The sequence below is a fragment of the Hyla sarda genome, chromosome 11 (genome assembly GCF_029499605.1).
Source record: "Hyla sarda isolate aHylSar1 chromosome 11, aHylSar1.hap1, whole genome shotgun sequence".
In the NCBI taxonomy this organism is placed as follows: domain Eukaryota; kingdom Metazoa; phylum Chordata; class Amphibia; order Anura; family Hylidae; genus Hyla; species Hyla sarda.
In genome coordinates, this window is record NC_079199.1 from 35580031 (window position 1) to 35601625 (window position 21595).

Genomic DNA, 21595 nt, shown 5'->3' on the forward strand with positions numbered 1-21595 from the left:
TATAATGTAGATAATAACATTAGATGTATAATTCTAATATACATTAGTTAAAAAATATGTATATTTTTGGGTGAAAAATGCTGTCTTGTCCCTGTAGCTATTGCCTGTGTGTCTTGGCTGGGACAAAATACAGGAAGTGAGGGCAGGACAAGCAGGGCTCTGAGCACTGAGGACAAGCAGCACTCTGTAAAATGAGGACAAGCAGCGCTCTGTGGACAGAGGACAGGCAGGGCTCTGTACACTGAGGACAAGCAGGGCTCTGTGCACTGAAGACAAGCAGGGCTCTGTACAGTGAGGACAAGCAGGGCTCTGTACACTGAGTACAAGCAGGGCTCTGTGGACTGAGGACAAGCAGGGCTCTGTGGACAGAGGACAAGCAGGGCTCTGTGCACTGAGGACAAGCAGGGCTCTGTACAGTGAGGACAAGCAGGGCTCTGTGCACTGAGGACCTAGGAAACGTAGGAGAGGTGTCTCTGGGTGAGAATAGTACCTCTCCACGTTTGACCATGCCTGTTCAAATCCATACTTCCACGAAGTCGTCGTTCTCTCTGACTTCTTGGATTCCGGTTCTGTGGGAAACTTTATTGATGCTGCTATGGTCCAAAAGCATCATTTACCTGTGTCTCAGTTTGCTAAGCCACTATATATCTGGTCTGTGAACAGAGAGTACCTGAATGGTATGGTCCAATCCCGCACAGAACCTCTCATCATGCAAGTAGGAGACTTACATAAGGAGAAGATAGAGTTCTTAGTGCTTCCTCATTGTACCTCTGAACTTCTTCTTGGACTGCCTTGGCTTCAGCGTCACTCTCCTCAATTTGACTGGAACTCTAGAGAGATTTCTCATTGGGGAACCTTTTGTCAAGGTCATTGTCTGGAGTCCATTTTGCCTAAGGCTGTACCATCATCTCTTATTAAGTCTGGCATACCTCCCCCTTATCAATATTTTGCTGATGTTTTCTGCGATAAACAGGCAGAGAATCTTCCACCACATCATCCTTATGATTGTCCCATTGATCTCCAACCTGGCACTATACCTCCCGGGGAAGAATTTACCCGCTGTCAGCACCTGAGATGCAAGCTATGGCAAAATACATTTAAGAAAACCTTCAAAAAGGTTTCATCTGGAAATCCACCTCTCCAGCAGGGACTGGATTCCTCTTTGTTGGAAAGACTATTGCATTGATTATCGGGGACTTAACAAGATCACAATCAAAAAACGCTACCCTCTTCCCTTGATTTCAGAACTTTTTGATCAGCTACGTAGAGCCAGAATCTTCACTAAATTGGATCTGCGGGGGGCATACAATTTAATTCGCATTCGTGAAGGCGATGAATGAAAAATGGCCTTTAACATCTGAGATGGTCATTTCGAGTACCTTGTCATGCCTTTCGGTCTCTGGAACGCTCCCACAGTTTTCCAAGAATTTGTAAATTACATCTTTCTCGATCTGTTGTATATCTGCGTGGTAGTTTATCTGGATGATATTCAAATTTTTTTCTCCCAATTTGAAAGTTCCTCGTTTTCATGTCCGCCAAGTCCTGCAGCGTCTCCGGGAGAATCATCTGCTTGCCAAGCTGGAGAAATGCCTGTTTTGGGGTTACATTGTCTCCCATTAAGGACTACTGATGGATCCTAGCTTTCTGCAGTTTTGGACTGGCCACGTCCTTCCAGTCTACGGGCTATTCAACGATTTTAGGGGTTTGCCAATTATTACCATCAATTCATTTCCCATTTTTCTTCTTTGGTTGTCCCAATTGTAGCCCTTACCAAAAAGAACAGTAACAACAAAAATTGGTCTCCTGAGGATGTAGAGGCTTTCTCTCGGTTAAAATCTGCCTTCGCTTCAGCACCTCTTCTCTCGAGATCTCAACCAGAAAGACCGTTCTTTTTGGAGGTAGATGCATCGTCAGTGGGAGCTGGCACAGTTTTGACTCAGAAAACCCCTAAGGACAATAATATTACGTGACCTTTTCTCCTACGGAGAGGAATTATTCTATTGGCGATCGGCAACTCCTCGCCATAAAACTTGCCCAGAAGAATGCCATCTTTTAGAGGGTTCTACACATCCTGTCAGCATTTTTACAGACCACAAAAACGTCTTATATCTACAGTAAGCACAACGCCTGAATTCCTGTCAGACAAGATGGTCGCTCTTCTTCTCATGATTTAACTTCTTCATTCATTTTCATCCTGCTGAGAATAATGTTAGAGCCGATGCACTTTCTAGATCCTCCGATATTGTTGGTCAGGATTTCACTCCTCCTCATATTATCCCGCCTGAGTGCCTGGTTACTGCAAGCTCTCAGAAGCAGGGCTCACCAATGAGAGGAAACTAGTTTCACGTCACCTGCGGATGCTTCTTCCAGCCAAGGTGCACCTTGGCCGGAAGAAGCGTCTGCAGGTGACGTGAAACTAGTTGCCTCTCATTGTTGTTCCCACGCATCTGAGAGCTTGCTGGCTCTCGCTCCCCATTATGGAACTTTGTTTTCATCTACTCCACTGCTATTTTTAAGACATTAAAGTCTCTGAGATGCTGAAGAAATATTTGGGTGAGTGCAACTTCATTCATTTTCTCTTACGTTAGTAGTTCCTCAGTGTTTGCCTGTGTTCCTGACCTCCAGCTCCTGACCTGACCTTGCTCCTTTGCCGCCTTCCTCCTGACCTAGTGCTTGTGACCAAACTACGCTTCCTAGCTGCCTGCCCTTCTTACCTGTGCTCCGTCTGACTCCGTCTCCCATCTGTGCCGAGTTACATCTGGGCAACCTGAGTGGACGGACCGTGCGAGGGGTAGCGACCTGGGTGCCACGTGCTGCAGCAAGTCCATCCCTTCTTTGTGGTGGGCTCTGGTGAAAACCAGTGGCACATTAGACTCTGCTCCCTGGTACGATTCAGTCATTGTTGACACAGGACAGCGGATCCACTACACTGTTTATGTTATAGATACAGCATTTATGATTGTATTGATATACATTTGTATATCACCCATTGTTCTTTGCTGAATAATTCTTGGTTTTTGTCTTTAACTCTTTTAAATTAACCTTTAGGGTTATGTTCACATAACATGTTTTTCTGAGAGTGGAATATTGCACCATGAAATACATGACAAAAAATCAGAAGAAAGTCTTAGATTTGTTGACACCTTTGACTGCGTTTTTAATCGCGATCATGGATGAAGATTAACCTTATTCATTCTGCAATGTACTCTCCTGTGGAATACACTCAGAATAATTGACTTGTCATTAGTTCTGGTGTATCTCAAATGCACAAGTAAAAAATAATTCCTGCATTTATTTTCATTAAAACAAAGTGGTGTGCACTGCATCTAAAAACACAGTGTGAACCTGGCCTAATATTTCATAGTGACATAACATAGGCTTTGACTGGTAGTGTTCTGGCGGCCAAGACCCCTACTGATTGCTAAAATGAAGGAGCAAAAGCATCCTGCTGGTGCCGTGCCCCTTCAGTCTTTATTAGCTCTTGTTGACTTTCCTAAGAGAGACCTCTTTATTTTAACAATCATTGGGGTCTCTGCATTCCAACCCCAACGATGAAAACTTCTCATATGTCTCTATGATATGTTATAAGTTTTCTTTTAAACTAACAGTTACACTTTAAGGGAAGGGTCCCATGTGCCGTATTTTGCTACGTATTTGCTGCTGCATATTTTTCTACCCATTTAAGTCACTGGGTAGCAAAATCTCTGCAGAAAATAAGCAGCAAAATACAGCACACGTGACTCTACTCTAACACAGTATAATAATAATTTACAGAAAATTCATTATGCCAGTTCATATGATTTGAAAATGCAATTTCCATGCTAAGCAACAGTCACCATATCAAAACAATACTAGGCAAATTCAGCAAGATTTAAAAAAAAGTGAAGTTGGAACAAAGCCCATTTTTCAGTTGCAAAAAGAACTATATTTTTGATGGAGCTGTATTCCCCATACAACTGATTAGAAGATTAGAATTTCTTCGTTACGCGCATCTCGAGAAAAGAGACCTGCGTGTATTTAAGCATCTTATTATGAGAGCCTGATACAAACATGACACACAAAATGCAGATATAATTATCCCATTCGTGCTCAACAACTTTTAGGTCAAATCCCTTTTGTAGGAATTATGCCATAAAATATGCAGGGCTCGAAGTGTTATCAATTTTTTTTTTAATTTTCTACTGGAGTACCGAAATTACCTATGAAAGAAAAATGTGTATTTAATGGGAAATTCTTATTAATTATTTTTTTCCTCCTTAGACTCTAAGTCTGCGAGGTCTTTTTTTTTTTTTTTTTATTCTCAAACTTAAAAAAAAAAAACTAAAAATGACATATGAAAAGCCGACTACACTAACACTCTCAATGGCAAAATAGCTGTTCCTTAATTGTACTTTTTGCTCTCCTCAATGTCTGCTCTTCAGAGCAACGCTACGAAAATTGCCTGAATAGCTAAAGAAGACTTTCCCACAGTCATGTGCCACAGAAAATACTCAATTGTTCCCGTTCACAATTTGGATGGACAACATTTCTATAACTGGATATCCAGAGTCTGTCAATGAAAATGGAGCTGAAAAGGCAAATGAAGAAAACAGATTCTGCCAAAAGCATGTTAAGAAATAATCAGGCATTCACTGGCCAGACAGCTGCCCCTGGGACCTGTAGAAACCAGGTGCCCTTTAAGCCATTTCCTATTCAAAGAGAATAAAAAATATGCAGGCAATACCTGGGAAAGGAGCAGCTTATGTGAGATTGACAGCATTTGTCCTAGAAAAACCGAGGCAGATTATTTTAAAACTTGTGCACATATACGATTAAAAAAACAAAAACCTCATGGAAGAAGCTAAACTCAATGACTTATCCATAGAGCAATTAATAGTAAAGTTTTTTAGTAGCTAATTTACATATAAAAAAGAGCTAATTATTAGCTTACGTGAGCACTGTCATATGCAAACACTTTTTATAGAATTTAGATAATACTATTATATGTATATTTCTAATACACATTAGTTGCAAGCTATTGCCTGTGTTTCTTGGCTGGGACAAAATACAGGAAGTGTGGGCAGGACAAGCAGGGCTCTGTGTAATGAGGACAAGTAGGGCTCTGTGCATTGAGGACAAGCAGGGCTCTGTACACTGAGGACAAGCAGGGCTCTGTGCACTTAGGACAAGCAGGGCTCTGTACACTGAGGACAAGCAGGGCTCTGTGCACTGAGGACAAGTAGGGCTCTGTACACTGAGGACAAGAAGGACTCTGTGCACTGAGGACAAGCAGGGCTCTGTACATTGAGGACAAGCATGGCTCTGTGCACTGAGGACATGCAGGGCTCTGTAAACCGAGGACAAGCAGGGCTCTGTACACTGAGGACAAGCAGGGCTCTGTACACTGAGGACAAGCAGGTCTCTGTACACTGAGGACAAGCGGGGCTCTGTACACTGAGGACAAGCAGGGCTCTGTACACTGAGGACAAGCGGGGATCTGTGACCTGAGGACAAGCAGGGCTCTGTAGACTGAGGACAAGCAGGGCTCTGTACACTGAGGACAAGCGGAGATCTGTGACCTGAGGACAAGCAGGGCTCTGTAGACTGAGGACAAGCAGGGCTCTGTAGACTGAGGACAAGCATGGCTCTGTACACTGAGGACAAGCGGCGATTTGTGACCTGAGGACAAGCAGGGCTCTGTAGACTGAGGACAAGCAGGGCTCTGTACACTGAGGACAAGCAGGGCTCTGTACACTGAGGACAAGCAGGGCTCTGTACATTGAATACAAGCAGGGCTCTGTACACGGAGGACAAGCAGAGCTCTGTACACTACTGCTCTATGACATGCTCCCGGCTCACACAGACCGATGATTGATGAGCCAAGAGCCTGCACAGAGCCCTGCTTGTCCTGTCCACACTTCCTGTATTTTGTCTCTGCACAGACACACACACAGGCAATAGCTGCAGGAACAAGACAGAATTTTTTCACCCAAAAATATACCAATTTTTTATACCAGTGTATATTATAAATATAAAAACGATAACTAAAATAAAAAATGGAATTAGCTGTGTCCTTAAGGGGTAAAGTCCCCCAAAGCCTGCACTGTTTTATTAACCAGCTCATTAACCCTTTATGGTCTATTCACACGTTAAGTATTCTGTGCAGATTTGACGCGCAGATTTGATGTGCAGGATTTTCTGCTGCAGATTTCAATGTAAACTGAACACAGCTTGAAATCCTGTGCATCAAATCTGCGCAGAATACTGTACGTGTGAATAGACCCTTAGAGTAATGACAAGGTGATCTTACTACTGTTATGGAGCTGAGAGTCCCCTCCTTGGAGCACACATTTCTATCAATTTCAGGGGGTGAGACCAAATTTGAGCTGTAAGAACTCAAGGAATCAGTGTATCTGCTCTCAGCTTCTTAACAAGGCAGTGGTGGTCTTGGAGGTGTTTGGGGTCTTCGTCATGTTGGATTACTGCCCTGTGGCCCAGTTTCTGAAGGCAGGGGATCATGCTCTGCTTCAGTATGTCACAGTACATGTTGGCATCCATGGTTCCCTCAATGATCTATAGCTCCCAAGTGCCAGTAGAACACATGCAGACCCAGACCATGACACTCCCACCCCCATGCTTGATTGTAGACACACTTGCCTTTGTGCTCCTCACCTGGCTGCAGCCACACACACACACACTTGACCCAATCTGAACCAAATAAGTTCATCTTGGTCTCATTGCACCACAGGACATGGTTCCAGTAATCCAAGTCCTTAGTCTGCTTGTCTTCAGGCTCTTGAAGTTCTTGCACTTTATCTTTAGAAGATGCTTCCATGCAGACCAATTTGATGCAGTGTACAGCGTATGATCTGAACAATGACAGTCTAAGCCCCGACCCCTTCAACTTCTGCAGCAATGATGGCAGCACTCATACGGTACATATATTTCCAAAAGACAACCTCTGGATATTATGCTGAGCATATGCCCTAAACTTCTTTGGTTGACCATGGCGGGGCCTATTCTTAGTGAAACCTGTCCTGTGAAACTATTGTATGGTCTTACCCCCCAAACTACAGCTCAGTTTCAGGATCTTGGCAACCTTCTTATAGCCTAGACCATCTTTATGTAGAGCAACAATTCTTTACTTTAGATCCTCACAGAGTTCTTTGCCATGAGGTATGCTGACCCTCTAGTGACCAGTATCAGAGAATGTAAGAGCAATTACACCAAATAAAAAAAAACTGGCTCCCCATTCACACCTGAGACCTTGTACCGCTAACTAGTAACATGACACCGGGGAGGGAAAATGGCTAACTGGGCCCAATCTGGACATTTCCACTTAGGAGTGTACTCACTTTTGTTGCCAAGGTTTAGACATTATTGGCTGTGTGTTGAGTTATTTTGAGGGGACACAACATTAAAGGGATATTCCAGTTAAAGGTATCTTATTCCCTATAGGATAGGGGATAAGATGTCTGATCGCGGGGGGGTTCTGCAATCTCCGTGCAGCACCCGCATTCTTTTAAACATGCCATACTTTTTTTTTAAACATGCCATACTCACTGTTTAAGTCTTTTTCTGGGATAAAAGAATCTTACTTGTAATTTAAACAAACAAGACCTTTAACCACTTAAGGACGGAGGGCGTATGCCCCGTTCCCAAGTCCTTAAGGACTCAGGGCGTACCTGTAGGTCCGGAGTCCCGCTAACGGGCTTAAAACCATTCTCACGAGCGGAGAATGAGTTAAACCCCGTGGGTCCTGGTTGCTGCGGGCAGCCAGGACCCACATCTAATGCTGGGCACCGCCGATCTGGCCAATGCCCGGCATTAACCCTTTAGACGCCGCGATCAAAGTTGATCACGGCGTCTAAACTGAAAGTAAAACTATCCCGGCAGCTCAGCGGAGCTGGTCAGGACTATCACAACAGAATTGCGATGTCCCGATCAGCTTACTGGACGGGGGTGGTCCTCACCTGCCTCCTCCTCGTCTGATCGGCGATCTGCTGCTCCATGCCTGCGCAGCAGGCTAGAGCAGCAGAGCGCCAGTAACACTGATCAATGCTATGCTATGGCATAGCAGTATTCAATTTATGCAATCAAAAGATTGCATGGTATAGCCTCCTAAGGGGGCTAAAAAAAAAAAGGAAAAATTTGGTTTAAAAAAAAATAAGATAAATGTGAATAAGCCCCCCTAATAAAACTTTGAATCACCCCCGTTTTTCTATTTTTTTATAAAATAATGTAATAAAAAATAAATCATATGCGGTATCGCCACGTGCGTAAATGGCTGAACTATTAAAATATAAGGTTAGCTAAACCGCATGGTCAATGGCGTACACGTAAAAAAAAAAAAATACCAAAGTCCAAAATTGTGCATTTTTGTAACTTCATATACCATAAAAATATTAATAAAAAGTGATCAAAAAGTCCCATCAAAACAAAAATTATACCGATAAAAACTACAGACCACGGTGCAAAAAATAAGCCCTCATATAGCCCCATTCGTGGAAAAATTAAAAAGTTATTGGGATCAGAAGATGACAATTTTAAACATACAAATTTTGGGGTATGTAGTTATAATTTTTTTAAAGTAGTAAAATAAAAAAAAATAAAAACTACTGTATATACTCAAGTATAAGCCGAGATTTCAGCACGATTTTTCGTGCTGAAAACGCCCCGCTCGGCTTATACTTGGGTGAACTCTCCGCCTGTCAATCCCTTCTCAGTGGTCTTCAACCTGCAGACCTCCAGATGTTGCAAAACTACAACTGTCCGGGCATGCTGGGAGTTGTAGTTTTGAAACCTCTGGAGGTCCGCAGGTTGAAGACCACTGCGGCCTTCGTCATCATCCAGACCCCCCTTTAGTTTTCTACTCACCTCCCCTCGGTGGGAAGGAAGGGGGAGCTGGTCCGGGCCATCTATGCTGCAGGGAGTGTCTGGTGGGGAGGGTTAGTTGTTCCGGGCTGTCCATTTTCACCCGGGGGGCCCTCTTCTCCGCGCCTGCTCCGGACTAGTGACATTGCCTTGACGACGACGCGCAGGGACGCGTATGAACGTCCCTGCGCGTCATCGTCAAGGCAACGTCACTAGTCCGGGGCCGGAGAAGAGGGCCCTCCCCGGTGAAAATGGACAGCCCGGAACAACTAACCCTCCCCACCAGACGCTCCCTGCAGCATAGATGGCCCGGACCAGCTCACCCTTACTTCCCACCGAGGGGAGGTGAGTAGAAAACTAAAGGGGGGTCTGGATGATGACGAAGGCCGCAGTGGTCTTCAACCTGCGGACCTCCAGAGGTTTCAAAACTAGAACTCCCAGCATGCCCGGACAGACGATTGCTGTCCGGGCATGCTGGGAGTTGTAGTTTTGCAACATCTGGAGGTCCACAGGTTGAAGACCACTGATGAAGGGATTGACAGGCGGTGATGATGAAGGGGGGGGTGATGACGGGGGTCTGGATGATGACAGGGGTCTGGATGATTACATGGGGGGATGATTTATTTCCCACCCTAGGCTTATAGTCAAGTCAATAACTTTTCCTGGGTTTTTGGGGTGAAATTAGGGGCCTCGGCTTATATTCGGGTCGGCTTATACTCGAGTATATACGGTACATAAATTGGGTATCCCTGTAACTGTATGGGCCTATAGAATAAAGATATTGTGTCATTTTAACCGAAAAGTGCACCCCACAAATAAAAATTTTTTGTTTCACTGCAGAGTATATTACAAAATAAGTGATGTCATTACAAAGTACAATTGGTGATGAAAAAAAGAAGCTCCTATATGGGTCTGTAGGTGCAAAATTGAACGTGTTATGATTTTTAGAAGATGAGGAGGAAAAAAACGAAAGTGCAAAAACGAAGATAGTTTTGAGTCCTTAAGGTGAAAGTGGGTCCTTAACGATGCAGGACGTATATTTACGTCCTGAGCCGGCTCCCGCTGCGACGCCGCATCAAACGGTCGGTCCCGGCGCTCATCAACGGCCGGGACTCGCGTCTAATACCACACATCGCCGATCGCGGCAATGTGCGGTATTAATCCTTTAGCTGACCACCGCTTCTAAAGTAAAAGTGAAAGTTTCCCGGCTAGTCAGTCAAGCTGTTCGGGACCGTCACGGTGAAATCGCGGCATCCCGAACAGCTTACAGGACACCGGGAGGGCCCTTACCTGCCTCCTCGGTGTCCGATCGACGAATGACTGCTCCGTGTCTGAGATCCAGACAGGAGGAGTCAAGCGCCGATAACACTGATCACAGGCGTGTTAATAAACGCCAGTGATCTGTGTAAGAGATCAGTGTGTGCAGTGTTATAGGTCCCTATGGGACCTATAACACTGCAAAAAAAAAGTAAAAAAAAGTGTTAATTAAGGTCATTTAACCCCTTCCCTAATAAAAGTTTGAATCACCCCCCTTTTCCCATAAAAAAAATAAAACAGTGTAAATAAAAATAAACATATGTGGTATCGCCGCGTGTGTAAATGTCCGAACTATAAAAATATATCATTAATTAAATCACACGGTCAATGGTGTACGCGCTAAAAAATTCCAAAGTCCCAAAAAGCGTATTTTGGTCACTTTTTATACCATAATAAAATGAATAAAAAGTGATCAAAAATTCCGATCAAAACAAAATCATACCGATAAAAACTTCAGATCACGGCGCAAAAAATGAGTCCTGAAACCGCCCTGTACGTGGAAAATTGATGACATTTTTAAACGTATACATTTTCCTGCATGTAGTTACGATTTTTTCCAGAAGTGCGACAAAATCAAACCTATATAAGAAGGGTATCATTTTAACTGTATGGACCTATAGAATAATGATAAGGTGTCATTTTTACCGAAATATGCACTGCGTAGAAACGGAAGCCCCCAAAAGTTACAAAATGGCGTTTTTTCTTAGATTTTGTATCACAATGATTTTTTTTCCGCTTCGCCGTGAATTTTGGGGTAAAATGACTGATGTCACTGCAAAATAGAATTGGTGACGCAAAAAATAAGCCATAATATGGATTTTTAGGTGGAGAATTGAAAGGGTTATGATTTTTAAAAGGTAAAAAACGGAAAAACCCTGAGTTCTTAAGGGGTTAAGTGATAACCCACTGTTTTTGAAAACCTACAACACCCAGCATGCCAGGACAACAGCTGGACGTCCACAGTTTTGAAACCACTGGTTTATGCTCTCTCACATAAGATTATTTGGTTAAACATTTCAAGTCCTAGCCTGAAAGGATTAAAATAGCATAGTACAATTCCCATCCACCCTCAGGAGGTTCAGTTTGTTTTATGTGCTAATTTGTCCCATTGTAGCTCGAACATGCTCCATACGCTGTAATTTAGCAACTTCCGCCCTCACCTCTTACCTCACTTCCGCCCTTACTCTCTGAGCATGCACAGCACGCCTGTTTACTTCCGCCCTGATTTTTTTTTCTTTTTAACCTCACTTCCGCCCTGACGTTCTGAGCATGCCCAGTAGGCTGTCAGGTCCCATAGCAGGCTTATCCTGGTAATACTTTTGTCTTGCCTTCCTTCTGCACTTTCTTAGTTGACACAGTGCTGCAGCCTTTCGAGGATAACTCCTATCCTCTGCCAGGTAAGACTGCTGGGGGTTATACTTCTGGGGAGTCTTGTTTTCACGTTTTTATCCATCCTCTCTTGCTGTTCACATACAAGCAATCTATGTCCATACAGCTCTAGGAGGGTCAGCCTTTATACGTGGGTGTACAGATGTATGTGTGTGTGTGTGTGTGTATATATATATATATATATATATATATATATATATATGCGCATTGTGCAGTATTGCTGCATTATGTCTTATTGCTTTGTGTATGTATCAGTGTTTCCAAACCAGTGTGCCTCCAGCTGTAGCAAAACTGCAACACCCAGCCTTTGGCTGCCTGGGCATGCTGAGAGTTGTAGTTTTGCAACAACTGGAGGCACCCTGGTTAGGGAACTCTGGTTTATATTTTCATAATCTTATATTTTATGGCAGGGCTTGACAACTTTAAGAATCTAGGAGCCAGCAAAAAAAGTTAGAAGCCAGGATCCCGCACGTCATGTAACATGAACATCACACTTCAGCACCTTATGTGAAAGTAATTGGTGTCCCCTCCTCTTCCAGTGTTACATTCATTAGTGTCCCCTAATCTCTCCCTGTGTCACGGTCCTTGTGTCCCCCTCGTCTCTCTCCTTGTGTCCCCCTTGTCTCTCTCCTTGTGTCCTCCTCATCTCTCTCCCTGTGTCACGGTCCTTGCGTCCTCCTCATCTCTCTCCCTGTGTCACGGTCCTTGCGTCCCCCTCGTGTCTCTCTCCCTGTGTCACGGTCCTTGCGTCCCCCTCGTGTCTCTCTCCCTGTGTCACGGTCCTTGCGTCCCCCTCGTGTCTCTCTCCCTGTGTCACGGTCCTTGCGTCCCCCTCGTGTCTCTCTCCCTGTGTCACGGTCCTTGCGTCCCCCTCGTGTCTCTCTCCCTGTGTCACGGTCCTTGCGTCCCCCTCGTGTCTCTCTCCCTGTGTCACGGTCCTTGCGTCCCCCTCGTGTCTCTCTCCCTGTGTCACGGTCCTTGCGTCCCCCTCGTGTCTCTCTCCCTGTGTCACGGTCCTTGCGTCCCCCTCGTGTCTCTCTCCCTGTGTCACGGTCCTTGCGTCCCCCTCGTGTCTCCCTGTGTCACGGTCCTTGCGTCCCCCTCGTGTCTCCCTGTGTCACGGTCCTTGCGTCCCCCTCGTGTCTCTCTCCCTGTGTCACGGTCCTTGCGTCCCCCTCGTGTCTCTCTCCCTGTGTCACGGTCCTTGCGTCCCCCTCGTGTCTCTCTCCCTGTGTCACGGTCCTTGCGTCCCCCTCGTGTCTCTCTCCCTGTGTCACGGTCCTTGCGTCCCCCTCGTGTCTCTCTCCCTGTGTCACGGTCCTTGCGTCCCCCTCGTCTCTCTCTCCCTGTGTCACGCTCCTTGCGCCCCCCCCCCTCGTCTCTCTCTCCCTGTGTCACGCTCCTTGCGCCCCCCCCCTCGTCTCTCTCTCCCTGTGTCACGCTCCTTGCGCCCCCCCCCTCGTCTCTCTCTCCCTGTGTCACGCTCCTTGCGCCCCCCCCCTCGTCTCTCTCTCCCTGTGTCACGCTCCTTGCGCCCCCTCGTGTCTCTCTCCCTGTGTCACGGTCCTTGCGTCCCCCTCGTGTCTCTCTCCCTGTGTCACGGTCCTTGCGTCCCCCTCGTGTCTCTCTCCCTGTGTCACGATCCTTGCGTCCCCCTCGTGTCTCCCTGTGTCACGGTCCTTGCGTCCCCCTCGTGTCTCTCTCCCTGTGTCACGGTCCTTGCGTCCTCCTCGTGTCTCTCTCCCTGTGTCACGGTCCTTGCGTCCCCCTCGTGTCTCTCTCCCTGTGTCACGGTCCTTGCGTCCCCCTCGTGTCTCTCTCCCTGTGTCACGGTCCTTGCGTCCCCCTCGTCTCTCTCTCCCTGTGTCACGGTCCTTGCGTCCCCCTCGTGTCTCCCTGTGTCACGGTCCTTGCGTCCCCCTCGTGTCTCTCTCCCTGTGTCACGGTCCTTGCGTCCCCCTCGTGTCTCTCTCCCTGTGTCACGGTCCTTGTGTCCTCCTCGTGTCTCTCTCCCTGTGTCACGGTCCTTGCGTCCCCCTCGTGTCTCTCTCCCTGTGTCACGGTCCTTGCGTCCCCCTCGTGTCTCTCTCCCTGTGTCACGGTCCTTGCGTCCCCCTCGTGTCTCTCTCCCTGTGTCACGATCCTTGCGTCCCCCTCGTGTCTCTCTCCCTGTGTCACGATCCTTGCGTCCCCCTCGTGTCTCCCTGTGTCACGATCCTTGCGTCCCCCTCGTGTCTCTCTCCCTGTGTCACGGTCCTTGCGTCCCCCTCGTGTCTCTCTCCCTGTGTCACGGTCCTTGCGTCCCCCTCGTGTCTCTCTCCCTGTGTCACGGTCCTTGCGTCCCCCCCCTCGTCTCTCTCTCCCTGTGTCACGGTCCTTGCGTCCCCCTCGTGTCTCTCTCCCTGTGTCACGGTCCTTGCGTCCCCCTCGTGTCTCTCTCCCTGTGTCACGGTCCTTGCGTCCCCCTCGTGTCTCTCTCCCTGTGTCACGCTCCTTGCGCCCCCCCTCGTCTCTCTCTCCCTGTGTCACGCTCCTTGCGCCCCCCCCCCCTCGTCTCTCTCTCCCTGTGTCACGCTCCTTGCGCCCCCCCCCCCTTGTCTCTCTCTCCCTGTGTCACGCTCCTTGCGCCCCCCCCCTCGTCTCTCTCTCCCTGTGTCACGCTCCTTGCGCCCCCCCCCTCGTCTCTCTCTCCCTGTGTCACGCTCCTTGCGTCCCCCCTCGTCTCTCTCTCCCTGTGTCACGGTCCTTGCGTCCCCCCTCGTCTCTCTCTCCCTGTGTCTTAGTTACTGTGGCAACCTGACACCTGGGATTTGTCAAGGCCTGTTTTATGTGATTTTAATGTAATCTAATTATTATTTTTTTATTTAATTTTGAGCTAGTATCAGCATAAAATAATTAAAAGATATCCCCTCGCTACTGGTTTTCAGCGATGTTGTCATGTCAGGCCACATGATGCTACAGCCACATCAGAGACCACAGCAGCCTGAGATTGCACCAGAGCATGTTGTATTTACAGGACAGCAAAGGTTTTTTTTTTTTTTGGTTTTTTTTCAGTACGAAAAGCTTCTTTTTTTTTTTTTTCACAGGCTATTATTATGATGATAATGTAGATGTTCTTGTGTAGGCTTTGCACTAACCTGTTGTAGCTGATGTGGCAAGCATGGGTCAGGCCTCATTTTGGATGTAATTCCATCTCTGAAATGGTTATGTAATCGTCCCTACATTTCCTTTCAATCCTATGGCTTTGGGTGTAGTGCCTGATCACTGCACCTGGTATTCTAATTAGGAAGTCACCCAGGTGAACTGATTAAACTCAAAAGGGGGTTGTTGTCAGTTCACACTACTTGCAGTATTGATACATGTACATCCTGACCCCATAGAGATAGCAGAAGAGCGGGGGTCTGGGAGCTGATAATGTCATCATGTAGTTCAGGGCTTGACAAGTCCCAGGTTGCCAGATTTTTGTGAGTAAACTGTTTTACTTACCTTTGCCTCTGTTCCGCGGTGTTCCCTCATTCTGCCTATGGTTAGCGCTCCGGTATTACAGGAACAGCGAGAATCCAAGTGACCGCTATAGCCAGTCAGCGACTGTGTGATAACGTCATTTCATTGTGCGGCGGGTCCTGCACCTCTCAGGCTTGCAGGAAAACGTCCTTCACCACTTACAGAGCAGAGGATGTAGGGTATGTTCAGACAGTGGAATCTGCTGGAAAAATTATTTAAAAAAATTCTGCAAAATTTACTGCACAATGTGTTAAATGGGGATTCCATTGTCCTATTCACATGGCGGAATTTCCACTGGGAAATTCTGCAGCATAAATTTTGGATTGCAGACTTTGCAAAAACATTGAGCCTGTCAATGCATTACAAATGTATTGAATTGATTCGTGAGATCTGTACTCTATAGGTAGAGCCTGCCATATTCTGCTCCTGATGGGCGGGAAATCCGAACACTTGGAAAGCGAAACGACTTTTACTAGACTAAACGAATCGATAGCCGATCAGGTTCATCTTCCATCTAAATGTGCAGCAATTCATTGCCGACCCCCGTAATGTTGCTTGACTAGATCACTCGGGATGTTGACAGCCTGGATGATAGAGCCTATGTAAACTGTAATGCCATTATTAGAGATGAGCGAACTTACAGTAAATTCGATTCGTCACGAACTTCTCGGCTCGGTAGTTGATGACTTTATCCTGCATAAATTAGTTCAGCTTTCAGGTGCTCCCGTGGGCTGGAAAAGGTGGATACAGTCCTAGGAGAATCTTTCCTAGGACTGTATCCACCTTTTCCAGCCCACCGGAGCACCTGAAAGCTGAACTCATTTATGCAGGATAAGTCATCAACTGCCAAGCCGAGAAGTTCGTGACAAATCGAATTTACTGTAAGTTCGCTCATCTCTAGCCATTATCAGAGCTGACAGGTCCCCACTCATTTCCACCATTTTGGACATCTTTCAGGGTGATCATTTAAAGTCATGGCTGCCACGGTGAAGCAAACTGCTAAGGTGGCAAATGGAGAATCGTCACATATGAAGGCCTACAAAGAGGCCGTGCATGGGATACTGAGAACGCTGCAGAGCTGTGTGAAGAATGTAAGTACATACATGGGTCAGAAGGGGGACATATGTTACTGCTCGGGTTAAAGGGCTACTCCGGTGGAAAACTTTTTTTATTTATTTTTCTTTTAAATCAACTGGTGCCAGAAAGTTAAACAGATTTGTAAATTACTTCTATTAAAGAATCTTAATCCTTCCAGTACTTATTAGATGCTGAATACTACAGAAAAAAATATTTTATTTTTGGAACACAGTGCTCTCTGCTGACATCTCTGTCCATTTTAAGAACTGTCCAAAGTAGGAGAAAATCCCCATAGCAAACATATGCTCCTCTGGTCAGTTCCTAAAATGGACCGAGATGTCAGCAGAGAGCACTGTGGTCATGATGCCAGAAGAGAGCTCTGTGCTCGTGATGTCAGCAGACAGCTCTGTGTTCCAAAAAGAAAGTAATTTCCTCTGTAGTATTCAGCAGCTAATAAGTACTGGAAGGATTAAGATTTTTTTAATAGAAGTAATTTACAAATCTGTTTTAACTTTCTGGAGCCAGTTGACTTAAAAAAAAAAAAAAAAAAAGTTTTCCACCGGAGTACCCCTTTAATATATCGATGAAGGGGAAATAAAAGATGACTGTGAATAGCTTATACGATATATAATATAGCAGAGGGACTGTATTATGTTTAGAACCGTTAGCACTTCTGTCCGCCTGGTGCACAAAGATAGATATTTATTTGAAATAAACTAAAAAGAAATGGAAGAGCGCTCCATAGCGTAAGATCTCCAATGTAAGGTTCAAACTGATATAGTAAAGAACTCTTACCAGAGGCGGTTGTGTGGACTCTCACACAACAATGTTCAGCGTGAGTTAATGCCTGGTCTGCTGCCTCCCCGATCTTACGAGAAAAGACAAGTGAAGACCTCCACAGAGCGGTGGGTGGATAGCGGCGCTGATCAGGATATGACAAGTCCGGTGAGTAAAAGGGGATTTATTAAAACAAATCCAACGCGTTTCACGCGGCTTCTTCAGGCATCTGAACGAGCGACGAGAAGTGAACGTTAGCACACTTCATTTCTTGGTTCACAGCGGTCTGCGTCCTGCTTCCCTGGATGGCCCCATAGACTTATAGTGGGGCCATACAGCTAAGCAGGTCAGTGATTGTTGAGAGATGGGAAATGAAGCGCCATAATGCGCTTTTCTTCCTGTCCGTTTTAGGGTCTGTTCACACGTATTTGCACAGGATTTGAAGCTGCAGATTTAATGCTGCACAATTTAATATAAATGAAATGACTGAACATAGTATAAAATCTGCAGCTTCAAAGCCTGCGCATCAGTTATGTGCAGGATACTGTGCGTGTGAATACACCTTTAATGATCGGTGGGGGTCTCAGCACTAATCAGAACTTTTGCTATGTCTCTGTGACATGTCAAAAGTATATATTTTTTTCAATGACAGGTAAGTGGTAATGCAAAGGGGCAGATTTATCTAGGGCCTATTTATCTAAAGCTCTATGGCCGTCATTTATCATTGTAGTAGTAAGTGAAGCAGTTTTCTACACCTTATTTTTGTGTTTTGGTAATGTGTAGGAGCACCATTTATTTATCACCGAGCATGTGATACATTTTGTGCAGGTCATATTTTCTGAACTTTCTCTCTTCACGGTCGCCATAAAGCGAAGTCTGGGCGCATGTGGTTTTAGAGACTTTTCACAAAAAGGCGCAGTTCATAAAACCCTTCCATATCATGTGTATTGCCAAAATCAGTGGATTGCAACTCAATATCAGCAGAAATGTGTAAACCAAAAGGCGCAAAAGAAGCGCACCTGCTTGCGCCTCTTTTGCGCCTTTTCTAGACACAAAAAACAGTCTAAAGACACTGATAAATGTCGGCCTATATGCTTTGTGTGAATTAGGCCTTACAGGTAAGGCTTAGATGCTACATGTAAATTCAAGTATAAGATGCTAGTACAATTATTGCTTTTTTTTTCTAAGCTCCAACAACCCGAAGAGGCTGTGAACATGTCTGTAAACTGGGAAAAAATCAAATGCTCGTCTGATGTCAAGCCAGCGTTCCTGCGTTCCGTTCTTCAGCAGCACATATCTGGACTTCAGGTAGCCATTACAGATCATGCATTTATTGTGCACTGATAGACCAACAGATCATAGAGCAGGAATTACTATACTGTAGATCAGTACCTATTTGCCTCCAGCTGTTGGAAAACTACAACTCCCAGCATGCCCGGGCAGGTGGACACTCAGTCTGGTTCACAATACAGACTAAGAACTCGTTCACGTGAGCGAGTTTACTTGTGTGTTTCCTGTTGCGAGTTTGAATGGGGGGGGGATCTATCCATGGCTGTCCACAGCAGGTTTTCTGCTGCGGAAATTCTCCTGCGTAAAATCTGCTGCAGACCCTATTGACTTCAATGGGATCTGCAGCAGATTTTCCAAAGATGATAGCTGAGGAGAGCCACCCCTCTTTCAAAGTCGCAGCGGCAAACATGCAAGTAAATCCACTTGTGTGAACAAGCCCTAAGGGGCATTTTTATTTTATTTATTTTTTCTGCTCAACCCTCCTAAATTATTGGATACAGGCCAGACCCCGTTCAAGTCAATGGGATTCGTCGATGTCTGTTTGGTTCTGAACGGACGTTGAGTGGGACGGAGCTCAGTGGTGATATAAACTTAGTGTAAGGTTCATCTCTTATGTGAATGAGTTTTATTATTTTTCATTATTTTTATTTATGTTTTTTTCTGTTATGTCCTTATCTGCTTCGGTTTAATTTTTTTTTAAATACTTCTTACTTGTTCTTTGCAACTTCTATTGGCTGGAGAAAGATAACTAATCAGATACTCAGCATAAGGAAAAGGAACTGTATGCAAACTATTAAGAACAAGTAACAATTGGGTAATTATGTAGATGTGTAAATGAGGTTGGGAGTTATGAGTGCGCCGTGCAGACATCCTTCTTGATGAACAATTCAGAGCATTTATAAAAAGTGCTGCGGTAACTATTGCTGCCTACAAGTACAGTATGACGTGGTAAGGGCAGCTCACCATGCACGCTATTACCTGTCAATAAGGTTGTATGTGCCCAGTGACTTATGTCATTCAATCAATATATCAATATTATACAGCTGTCACGCCCCCTCCCATAGGCTTGCTTTGAGGGGTGGAGTGTGACGTCACACGGGAGCGGAGGTGTGACGTCACACACCACCGGCCCCGTGATCGCCGGTAATCAGACCCGGAGCGAACATGCTCCGGGGACTGATTTTAACTGGGGTGCTGCGTGCAAGATAACGGGGGTCCCCAGCGGCGGGACCCCCTGCAATCAGGCATCTTATCCCCTATCCTTTGGATTGGGGATAACATGTCTAAGTGCCGGAGTACCCCTTTAAGGTTAATGCACACATACAAATGCATTACAACTTTGTAAGAAAGACAACACTTGACAATACTTTTTTGTTTTTATTGGTCAGCCTCTTGTAGATCAGCTTAAAGATTTGGAAAGTATCAAAGAAGAAAAAGATTCTGACATACAGCAGACCAGAGAAACCCCCTGTACTGGAGAATCGAAGGAGAACATTAAAGTTGGACGCATTGGCACAAAACATCCAAATAAAAATTCTGAACACCTGCCTGATCCCTCAGTTGTCCAAATACAGGCTGGAAAGTCAGAAGTAAGCTGTTATTTGTATTAACTCTTTGTTTTAAAATGATTAAAGGAGTATTCTGGCAAAAAAATTAAATAAAATAATAATCTGAATGTTGCAGCTAGAATCAAAATTCATTACTCATACAGAGATATTGGTCATGATTTAAAACCACCAGATTGCCCCCGTCAATTGATAGAATCAAAATTCACCAGACCAAGCAACGTCCTTACAGCCTTCCATTGTCCAATTTATGTGCCTGTGTGAATTGTATCCTCTTAGCTGACAGGTTGGACATGTTCGGATAGCATTCTGCATACCTTGGTTGTAATAAATGGTTATTTTAATTATTGTTGCCTTTCTGTCACCTTGATCCAGTCTGCCCATTCTCCTCTGACACCAACAAGGCATTTTCATCCACACAACTGTCGCTTACTTGTTATTTTCTCTTTTTTTTCTGACCATTTTCTGTAAACCCTAGAGATAGTTGTGTGTTAAAATCCCAGTAGATCAGCTGTTTCTGAAATGCTCAACAACCATGCCACATTCAGTTACTTAAATCTCTTTTCTTCCCCATTCTGATGCTCAGTTTGATCTTGAGCAGGTTGCTTTGACCATGTCTACATGCCAAAATGCATTGAGATGCTGCAATGTGATTGGCTAATTAGCTATTTTTGTTAAAGGGGTATTCTGGGTTCATACATCTTATCTCCTGTCCAAAAGATAGGGGATAAGATGTGTGATTGCAGGGGACCCCCGAGATCTCCGCCCCCCCCCCCGCCCGGTTTATCAGCCCAGTGCTGCGCTGTCTCCACATCAGGGAACTTATCATGTGTGACCTGCGAGCGCTGCTTCTCCCCCCCCCCCCCCCAAATAATTATCAGCCGCTGTGCTGTACTGTACTAACCTGTGCCCGGGCTGCTGAAATAAACAAAATAAACTTTCACTCACCTTTCTTCATTCCCCTGTTGCTCCGGTACCGGCCTCACGGTCCTCCGCTGTGGTCCTCTTGATGCTTCCTGGGGATGGGAACGTCACAGAGCCGTCAGCGTATCACCGGCCGCAGCGATGTCCCACCTTTTGACTCCTTACATGACAGTGCGCTCAGCCTATAACTGGCCGAGGCGGGACATTGCTGCAGCGTCTTTCCCATCCCCAGCGTGAGGCTAGTACCGGAACAACAGGGGAACGTAGGAAGGTGAGTGAAAGTTTATTTTGTTTATTTCTGCAGCCCGGGCACAAGGATAGTACAGTACAGCGCAGCTGCTGATAATTATTTGTGGGGGGGAGAGAAGCAGCGCCGGTGGGTCACATATGATTAGTTCCTCGATGTGGGGACAGCGCGCTGTGGCTGATAATTCATTCATTCGAGGGAGGGGGGGTGGGGGGAGGGGCCGAATCGGTATTGCTGCATGGGAAAAATTCATATCGTTCAGAATTTTTTTTTTTTGCTATTTGGTATGAACCAGTATAAGCCTAGCACTAAAACATCTTATCCCCTATCCTTTGGGGGGGGGGAGGGGTCCTTTAGGGGATAAGATGTATAAACCCGGAATACTCCTTTAACAAGCAATTGAACAGGTGTACCTAATAAAGTGGCCCGTGACTGCATGTTCTTCTAGAAATTGTATTTTACCTGCATTTTCCCTTTGAGTAAAGTAAAACCATGTAGTGATTTCTATTGCTGTGTCCACAGCAATCCTCACAATTTTCTTCACCGTAAGCTTTCAGAATTTCAGTGTCCAAAATCAAAGGCAAGTTTATGGGCGAGCACACGCTGTGTTTTTTTTCTTAGCGGAGCCGATTCTCCCTACCCCCCCCCTCTC

The 21595-nt window shown here is 45.5% G+C and overlaps 1 protein-coding gene across 2 annotated transcripts in view; it reads left to right on the forward strand.

The window, feature by feature from the left end:
• Positions 1 to 11433: 11433 nt before the first annotated feature.
• MBIP (MAP3K12 binding inhibitory protein 1) overlaps positions 11434 to 21595 on the forward strand; it is a 29364-nt gene continuing 19202 nt past the window's right edge. The window contains exons 1-4 of one of the 2 annotated variants that reach the window (XM_056546275.1): positions 11434 to 11567; positions 16021 to 16154; positions 18106 to 18225; positions 19596 to 19796. In XM_056546275.1, coding sequence (XP_056402250.1) covers positions 16038 to 16154; positions 18106 to 18225; positions 19596 to 19796 — 438 coding nt within the window. In that variant the 5' untranslated portion in view covers positions 11434 to 11567; positions 16021 to 16037. Of the gene's footprint in view, positions 11568 to 11956; positions 12073 to 16020; positions 16155 to 18105; positions 18226 to 19595; positions 19797 to 21595 lie in introns of those variants that run through there. The other variant, XM_056546277.1, reaches the window with a different exon arrangement.